Source organism: Rosa rugosa, chromosome 5 (assembly GCF_958449725.1).
Source record: "Rosa rugosa chromosome 5, drRosRugo1.1, whole genome shotgun sequence".
Taxonomy (NCBI): Eukaryota; Viridiplantae; Streptophyta; class Magnoliopsida; order Rosales; family Rosaceae; genus Rosa; species Rosa rugosa.
Genome location: NC_084824.1, coordinates 32,124,308 through 32,134,556, shown reverse-complemented (window position 1 = coordinate 32,134,556; position 10,249 = coordinate 32,124,308). Strand labels below are relative to the sequence as shown.

At 34.7% G+C, this 10,249-nt stretch overlaps 1 protein-coding gene across 1 annotated transcript; it reads right to left on the bottom strand.

Annotated features, from left to right (window-relative positions):
• Positions 1-3,871: 3,871 nt before the first annotated feature.
• LOC133710928 (uncharacterized) lies at positions 3,872-8,379 on the bottom strand. Its single transcript, XM_062137083.1, has 2 exons — positions 8,230-8,379; positions 3,872-6,941 (listed from the first exon to the last, which is right to left on the bottom strand). Exon 2 carries the CDS (start codon positions 6,516-6,518, stop codon positions 5,154-5,156), a length of 1,365 nt encoding a protein of 454 aa, XP_061993067.1. The 5' UTR covers positions 6,519-6,941; positions 8,230-8,379; the 3' UTR covers positions 3,872-5,153.
• Positions 8,380-10,249: the final 1,870 nt, after the last annotated feature.

Sequence of the window (10,249 nt, the reverse complement as noted above, 5' to 3'; positions counted from 1 at the left end):
TTATTCTTCAGATTCATCTTCATCATTACTGAGACTAGCTGCTTGTTCTAAGAGTTTTTTGGCTAACTCTTTTAATTCTTCTGACTTAGAGGATGTATCTGATTTTGCTTTCCCCTTAGACTTGGAAGAGGACTGTAACTTGAGGGATTGTGGTTGTGACTGGGAAGTAGATGCCGATTGAGGTGGCATTGAAGTGACTGGAGATCTTGACTGAGGGGGTTGTGATGGAGTAACCGGAAATTCTTCATTAAATTGGGAGAGAATTCTCTCAAATTTGAATTTATCCCACCATTTGACTAGTAAATGTCTTGATACTACATGTTCTTTTTCCTCATAATGCCATTTGAAGATCCAAGGGGGTTTGTATTTGGCCATAAAATGCAATGTGACAGGGAAATTCAAATCATAATTTGTGAAGTTCATGACCGTTGAAAAACAGGTGACTGTATTTTTTAGTTCCTGTGGAAGGATATCAAATGGGCATCCATGAGCCCTCCACCAACCAAGGAACCACATTGGGAACTGTCTATTGAATGGTTTATCAAAATTTAAAAACCAGGAATGACTGAAAGCGTCAGTTTGGTGAAGGAAGATTGCATTCCAGGCTTCTTCATAATCATAGTAATTAAATGATAGGTCTCTCAATTTGTGGTAGATGTACGGAGGATCACCCCATTGGGATAGAGAAATAATGCGGACTATGTATAAAGAATGATATAGGATTTTGGTTAGATCCTTTGTGTCAGGAATAGGCTTAATTGTGACTGATTTGGTTTCAAAAAAATATCTTTATAAAATTTTAATGACTTGGTAGGGTGACTAGGTAGGAAGTGAAAACAGGAGGGTAATAAGCTTTAACTAAGGACATTGGATTTTTAAGGTGACTCATGGTTGGTTCAACATAAAAAAGATTGTGACTAGTTCGCTGGAAACAGGGAGAGGTTTTTTTATAATTTGTTTGAGAATGAGATTTGAATGGGTCATATTGGTTGACTAGGGCTGACTGGTGGTTGGGACGACTATTACCAAGAGTGCTACCAATGGTATTGAATCTATTATTGATTGGTAGTGGTAGTGGTGGGTGCCCAGCATATGGGACTAGACTAGAAGATGACTCTTGTTTGACTGGAGTTGATGACTCTGTTTTGACTGTATTTTTGGGAGCACCTGTGCAAATATCAAAGGGTTCTTCTGTTAGTGGATTTGAGGGATTTCTCCCGGTGGATGATCGGGTCTTCATGTTTGGAACCCTGTAGAAATTCTCGGGTTAGAAAGTCTGGAATATGGTTGTCACTGCCTTTAATGATGCAATTTCGAAATAAAAAATACTTAAAATTGCTTGCCATCGGACAAAGATTTATTTACTGGCAATATTTTGAACATCTTTTTCTAAAACATATTTAGCACTTTTGCAATCAACTCTGACTAAAACTTTTTGATTTAATAAATCATCTTGAAATTTACTAATACATAAAACAATAGATAAAATTTCTTTTTTTGATAGTACTGTAATTGCTTTGTGATTGGGTCCAGACTCCAGAGTAGTATCTAACAATTTGCTCAGGATGAGTAGGAGAGATTTGTTGTTTTAGGACACCACCATAGCCGACTTCAGAAGCATCAGTTTCTACAATTTTGAAGGAATTGGCTAAGGGATTGCCCAGACATGGTAGAGTTTTGACATAACTTTAAATTTCTTTGACTAAAGAAGTATGAACTGATGACCAAGGAGGGGGGTCGGTTTGTAACCTATCGAATAAAGGTTTGCATTTTTTCCTTAGATTTTGGTAAAAATCTGCCACATAATTTAATGAACCTAAAAATCTTTGCAATTGATTTTTGTCAAAGATTACATCAGGAAATTTGTCAGCAAACTGGATTACTCGATCTATTGGACTAATTTGGAGATGATGGATATTGAATCCTAAAAATCTGATAGTTGTTTGGAAGAGTTTAATTTTTGAAGCTGAGACTACTAGACCATTGTTTTTTATAATGGTAACTACTAGACCATTGTTTTTTATAATGGTGAAGAATTGATGCAAATGTTTCCAACGTTGATCGATGGATTGTGAAAAAATAAGGACATCATCAATGTAGGCTATGGAAAAATGACTATATGGATTAAAAATATCATTCATAATTTTCTGAAATTGACTGGGGGCATTTTTGAGACCAAATGGCATAACATTCCATTCATAATGACCAAAGGGTGTGACAAAAGCAGTTTTTTATTTATCTTCCTCAATAATTTGTATTTGCCAGAAACCTGATTTCATATCAAATTTGGAGAAAATGACAGAATTATTTAATCTGTTAATGAGATCTTGTTTGTTGGGGATAGGATATCGTATCCATTCTAGCACTGTATTGAGAGGTTTATAATTGATGACTAAACATGGAGTTCCTCTTTCTAATTCAGCATTTTTCTGCACATAGAAGGCAGGACACGACCAAGGAAATTTAATTTGTCTGATGATTCCTTTATGGAGTAAATCTTTGATTTCTGTTTTGCCAAATTCCATGACTTCTTGATTCATTTGGATTGGGCGAGCCATGGTAGGAATATTTTTCTCATTGAATCCCTTAATATAAGAGAGAGTGACAATATGTTTTTTTCTATGCCAAAAGGCGGTAGGAATATCCAAACATAATTCGTTAATGATTTTTTCTTCGAATGTTTTGATTTTTTGTTGAAGGAAAGGTTCTTGTTGTTGGGTATCGATTCGTTTGAAATTGATTTCTTCTTTAAGGAAGGTTATCTGCTTATATTTTGCCTGAATACAGTTGAGTGTTTTGGAAATAGAATTTTCTTGGAAATCCTTTAGTGTAAGAATTTCAGGGTTGGATAAAAAGGTAAATTTGACTGGTTCACCAAATGGATAGGTGATAATCTCATCATATTCTGTTGTAAAAGGGTATATTAAGGTAATGAAAGGAAGTCCTAAAATTACTTTGTCGGTCAAGTTTTTGACTAGGACAAATGGTGTTTTGAAGCATACATTATTTTGACAGATATGTGCTTTAGGAATTTCGTATCCATTTTGGTTCCATTAGCTTACCGTAATGATTCTTTTGTTTTTTTCAAAGTATTTGGAAGGTATCACGCTTTCTTGGATACAATTGAGATCTACACCAGAATCAATGAGCGCTGTTGTTACTAACTGGAAGTCGTTGATTTTAAGTTGTACTGTGGTATACCATTTTTTAAGTTGGATTTGACGAATAATACTAATAGTGTTTTGCTCTGATGTTTCTGCATCGTTTTGCTCAGGTGAATCATTGTTAACAAGGTTGTCATTAGGATGCTGTATTTTAAGGAATTGGTGTTCTATTTTAAGAATATTTAAGTCATGTTTGATTTCTTTGTTCTCATGACTGATTTCTAAATTTGTTTTTTGTAATAATTGTATTTGTGTTTTAATTTTCTTTATTTCTTGCTGTAAATCTTGGATTGTTATTTCTTTTTTACTAGTTTTGAATTTGTCAAAGGTGGAAGTAAGGCAAATTTTTTCCTGAGGGATGTTAATAACGTTTTCTTGTGTGATTAATTTTTTCAACTTCTTGAGATATTCCGATTTTAATTCTTGGTTATCGATTTTGCTGATTAGATCAATTAATAATTCTTCCTGTTCTTCTTGTTTAGAAAGAACATTTATTGTTTTGCAACACGTATCTTTGCACCCGAAAGTGATATTTGGTGAAGAGTGTTCATCAGAATCAGTTGAGGTGGAAAATTCTATTGGCGTAAAATCATTTTCACTATGTTCATTTTCTGAGTCAGTGTTTCTTAATTCTAAAAGTCCGATATGGTTTTCACGTTTCTCTTTACTAATTTTTAATTGTTTAATAGTATTTTTTACCGGGCAGTTATTTGCGAAGTGGCCAGTTTTGTTACATTTATAACATTTGGTTTTACTTTTGTCAAAAAACTTTCTTTTTGAGTGGCGATTTGTTTGTCTGGGCCAGGATTTTCGAAATTTGTTTTTAGAGTAAAATTTGTTTGGTTCGAAATCATTTTTGTTTCTTGAGTAAAATTTATTGCGGGTAAATTTTCTTTTTGTATGATGATAGTCAAATTCGTTGTTTTTCTTTTTATGTCGCCGTGAAGGAGGTAATGGTGGTAGACCATATTGTTCACAAAAGTTGCCTAACTCATATTTGGCTATTTTCTTATCTGATTTTACTTGAGAGTTTAGTTTCATGTCTATGCACATTTTTAATCCTTCTTTTTGAATAACTATAATAATATTTCCATATGTAAGGGTATCATAATTAATGTGTCCTGTTTCATTACTTAAGACTTGTCTAATTTTGTAAGCACATAGTTTGGGCAAACCATTTATGAATTTTTCTTTCCAAAAGGGTTGGTTACTATCATCTCTAAGCATAACTCTGGAAATGAAGACATCTTTATACCATTTAAAATCGCTTAAGGTGAGATATCTAAGATTACTAAGTTGATCATGGATTCTGGAGGTAATGTGACTAGCTGCGCCTATAAAATGTTGAATAATTGTGTAAAATAAAGTATTGACAGCATCAGAAATTCTCATTCCAATGTTTTCATCGAAGATTGGAATTCCATCCTCGTCATGTTTAACTGCTTGTTTAATGGCTGCTCTAGAATCAGGAGTGAGATGTTTTTCCCACCAGGAATGAAGTATTCCTGTGAATCCTGTGGAGAGGATATCAATAATTTTAGGCTGGCTGAAATTATGATTAGTGACATAACTATTGGCCGCCATGGGCATGTGATGTAATTTATTTAATATTTCTTGTTCTGATAAATTATCAATGTTCCATTCATATGTCTTATCGGAAGAGACTGAAAACTGATTATTGGGATAAGTACTGGGTTGAATATCTAATGGCAGAGGGCGTTCTGTCTAATTTTTGAAATGCCGTTTCTTTGGGTGAACTATCCTATGTAATTGGAGGTCTTGAAATGTTTGATTTATGTTGGAAATTGTACTAGAATCACTATCAGAGGAGGAGTCTGAAGATTATTCGTGGGTATGGATGACTGCAAGTCTGCTGGGTTCAGCTTTGAGTTCTTTGAGCATTCGTTCAATTTTTTGTGCAGTGGAGATGGGCTTGAGATTAGGTTTATTTATTTCACTAAAGTGAATTAATGGTGTTTCTGATTGTTGTTAAGGTAGAATGCTTACTTTTGAAAAAATGTTATCTACTTTTGTTTCTATTTTGTCTAGTTGGTTTCCTATAGTGACTAGGCTTTGATTTGTGTAATTATTTTGTTCAATAGTTTTTTTAATTTCTGGATCATCTCTAGCAATTTTAAAGGGTGATGCGGTTATGGGTGTTTGTAGGTGATCAATGACTATAGTTTCAACAAAGGGATGACTGGAAGAAACAATGGAGTTAGTGGGTGTTTTCCATTTTGCTTTTGTGAGGGTTTGAATATTTTTTTGGCTTTGTTGGTCAATGAAATCAAGGAAAAAATTTTCAGATTGGGTCTCAAGTATAAAAGCTTGCCAATTTTTAAACAATTGTTTTCGTTGTTCGATTAAGGGATATTGTTTTCTATAAAGGTTTCGTCTAAGAATATTTTTTGCCGATTCAAGATCTTTATCTAATTTTGAATAATTAATTGTAAATGGTCGACTAAGTGTACTTAATTGAGGATTTATGGGAGGAACGACTTCAAAGTCAGTAGCTGTGGGAGATGTTTGTTCATCATCTAAGACTAGTTGAGTTTCTGCATAACTGGGGTAACTAACTTGTGAGGTGGTTTGAAGATTTTTAATTTTTAGTTTTTGTAATTCTTCCTCTAATTCTTTTATTCTAATATTTTTTATTTCTTTATCTAAGTCACAGTCTTGTCTTGACATATTTTCAGCAGATGTGGATCCTACAAAATAATGCCTTGAAGCTGTGAAAGAATGTCTTGATGATTGTCCTAATTCATGAATCCTAAGATGTTGACTTAGTCTAGGATTATGAAAATTGATTCTTACTATGTCATCGTTGTATTGTTGGATACAGTTTAAGTCAGATAAATTATGTTGTATGTTGATAGGTTGATTTTCACTAGTGAGAGACCATTCAGAAGGCAGATGGACATCTGACCATCTGAATGTGTGTGGAACTCTAATATTAGCATTTTCTTGACTGCTTTGAATTAAAAGAGTTTGATCTTTTGGGCTTTTACTTATGGCTTGAAAATTCATTTTTGTACCAGTGACTTTATAGTGGATTCTATAAATTAAGGCTAATGGTTGGGTTCCTTCGAGGACATTGTAACCTAAAGTTTTAATATTTAAGGTTAAGGATTTTAAGATGTGAGGATCACTAAGGCTAATTGTAAAATCTGGATAACAATCAAAATGGATTGGGCTATTGAATAAGCTTGACTCAATGATTCCTAGGGTACTGTCATTGAAGTCGGTGAATCTTGCATCTCTGAGGCATAGAAGTATAGAGGCATTGAGACCTTTTCGGGTTAATGGCTTAACGCCGATTTGGACTAAACCTATATGTAAAAAAATTGTGACCATCTTTTTGTGTTTTTTGATTGACTCAGGGCTAAATAATTGACATGTTTCATGTTGCTTACTAAGAGCATAAACTTGTTCTACTGTTTTAATATGATGTTCACTTTTGAATGAAGAAAAGGACCATCTTTTCTTATAAATTTCGTTAGAGAAATTTTATTCACACATTTCTAAATACTAAATACACATCCCTTTTTTTACACACCTAACATCAGATTTTATGAGTACATCAAATTACTAAATGAGACATTAAAAATGAGAGAGGATCCTCTCTTGACCTAATTTTTCACCTGAGCTTCCTAACCTTTTCATCATCATAAATCACCACATATCCAATAACACATCTAACGGTCTAAGATTTCACCTGTCTTTGTCTTTTGTCCGTTCAACTGCAAATTCAACTCCTGCTTGAGGACCTTATAGGATCTGTGTGAATCGGTCCGATCAACAAGAAAAGTGATGATGAATTACACTACTATGCGGTAACAAATTCTTCTGTGCGGTAACAAATTTGCAGAATATAAAAGGATGACAATCATAAATAATGGGTTATTTGAGATTGCAATCAAATACAAGTTTCAATCTTTATTCATTAATAAAAACCAACAGAGTTTTTCAAACTAGGGAATCCATTCAAGCTAACAAGCAGAAGATAATTATTTCTGAACATAATGGTCTTGGTGGTGTGAAAACCAAAGAACCAGATCCGGAAAAATAATCAGATTGAGAGAGAGAGAGAGAGAGAGAGAGAGAGAGAGAGAGAGGACGCAGAAGAAGAAGATAGGAAATTAGGAATTAGAATGTTTTGATCTTGTTTCAGCCGTAGGATTAAGCTCCAAGATGGTATAAAAAAATTGGGATGTGTATTTAGTGAATTGGTGGGTGTATGTGAATGAGGATAGTTTAGGAAGTTTGGGGTTGTGTTTCTAGTTAAATGTTAAAATAAAAAAGTAATTAGATGGTGTATTAACTATTAAGTAGGGAATGTGTATCTAGTATTTAGCAATGTGTGAATAAAATTTCTCATTTCGTTACTAGGGACTCTGGATATATTCCAATCATTCATGTCGATTTTATCATTTGACTGATATTCAATTTGTTCTTCATTAACTATGTCAGGGATCCTGTTTAGGGAAGACCTAGACGAACTGGAGGTAACTGAGTTGGATCTAAACAGTCTACTCATGATGAGAAGTGACTAGAAAGGCTGGGACGAAATGTTAAGTTTATAAGACTGAAAAACCTTAATTTTCTACCTTAGACTAAACATCTCTCTTCTCCGCTCATGCCGCATCCGCTCATGCCTCACCCGGGACTCATTGTTTGGACCTGAACTTAATGTTTGGTTGGAGGAAGCTATAGACTAAAGGTGGAAAAGAAGAGGTAAAATAAGTGCTTACAAACTTAAGGAAGAGAACCAAAAAAACAATCACTTAGCATAAGAGTAGAATATGAGATATCAACTCAAATACCTCACCTAGGCGGTAATCCGCCACCTGGGGTTTTGAGAAGTTTTTAATTAATCAACTCAAATACCTCACCTAGGCGGTAATCCGCCACCTGGGGTTTGAGAAGTTTTAAAATAATACAATCAACTCTTACGGCTCTGATATATACACACACACGAGATCAAATAAAGTAGAAGATTTTGTCTTCAAAAAATAATAATAATAATCTGCCTAATTAACAAGCTAGTGCAGTGTTAATAACATACCGAACAATTCTCGAGAGCCTCGTATGTCCATCCAGACAAATTTGATGCTTCCTCGAGAGCCTTCCTCCATTTGCCCATGCTGTCCTTAAATTTGCATTGATCTAGTTTAGCAAATGCGTCACCGAAAGCACCTGTTTGCTTTCTTACATCTGAGGGTAACTGGTCTCACCTCTTGTCCTTTTGATTTTCTGCATTCAAGTATATTGACCAGTTCATCTAAGCACCACCTTGACGAAGCATAATCTTTAGAGAAGACGGCGATTGAAACTCCCGACCCCTCAATTACTTTGAGAAGCTCTTGTGATATGTCTTCTCCTCTTGTAAGCATATCATCTCTGAAGGTCTCAATTCCCCTCTGACATAAAGCGGTGTGCAAATGATCTGTAAAATTATAGCATATCGTCGCCTCGAAAACTCAGGAACACCTCGTTGTGTAATGATTTTGATCAGTGGAAGAACGTGGGAGTGAAGAAGATGAAGAACTCGCTGCTTCATTGGTCAGAGAAGCCATGTCCTGCTTGCTTTGCTTTGCTCGATTTTTTTAACGTTGCTTTGGCATTGTAGATGTGAGATCTCAGCTCTCAAGTAGAAACTAGATAGTTTCTTAGTGCCTGCTGCAATATGAATGTGAGGTTAAAATGAGAACCTCTATGATTGTTTTTCTTTCTTTGCAACTTGTCTTTTACTGTATACTCACGAGGCGCGCTTGCCAAGCAGCTTCTTGTTTTTTACTTGGACTTGGAAGCTCTCCTTTTTTCTTTTTCTTTTTTTTCCTTTTGTCTTTTTCCAGACGAGTCACGAGATGACTCTGAAGACTTGAAAAATCAGTACTTTTTTATGCTTGATGGAACGAGAAAATTATCTAGTTTTGATTAAAAACAATGTAGTTTCTGTGAAGAAGAAAGCATTTATAATCATACAGACAAGTGACACAAGCATTAGCAGCAGCCATCCTGCATCATGCCACTTGATCACTGCTGCAACCACCCCTCTTAATCACTTCAATGGAAAAGAAATGCAGTTGGACCTTTGGAAGAACATTTTAGATCTGGGATAGCTTTACTACATCCTCCAAGTTAAAAATAAAACATAAAAAAGTTAAAAACTTGGAAAAGGAAAATATTCAGGTATTTATTAGAAGATGATTGCATATAAATACATATTGTACAGTGATAATGAAAACAAATACTTGTGGATGAATACAGAGTGCATTTGTACTCTACCTGCAGCCGCTTCTAAAGAGCTTCATGCCACTTGCCTGTGACTGCAGACAATCAGACTCATCAACCACCTCACTTGATCACTGAAATGGAATAAATGCAATTAGACTTCTCAAGAACATATATACAAATCAAAGTTGCCATCAATTCATGGAGCCATTTACTAAGATCAAAGTTCTTTCCAGGTTAGTGCTCATCTTTCTTAAGGTGCCAGTATTGTAACCATAGATTAGAGTATTGTAACCATAGATTAGTTGATGCAACTACCATTGTGCTAATTCCGAATGTTACTAATCACTATGAATTAAAAACTTAGAAAAACCAACAAATCTGAACCATTTCATATACAATCAACAAGTGAATTCACCATAAGCATATTACTCTTAATTCCTCTGTTTTATGAATTAGAGGGGAGTGGGAAGAGAGTTGGGGTGGAGGTCCAGCACTACCATCATTCAGCATAAAATGACGAGTAACCTTTAAGTGGCTCTAATGAACTACTTTTTAGTACAGCATGATACAAAAGATGGATGAAATTGAGCTTGAGAGTGAATGGCAAAGAAGCTGCCGAGAAGGAAGAGAAGGACGAGAAAAGGTGCATGAGAAACTATAGTTGCCAACTTGCCATTTGGAGATGTGCTAGTTGCTAGTGTATCTTCTGGAGATATATAAGCTAGCAGTGGGGAGAGAACTAATTGTAAATTGAGCTCAATTTGGATTACTAACAGTTGTTTTGCCAATATTTCCTTTCTTCCAACTTACTATCCCATTTATTTTTTTAACACAACACTATTGTAGAT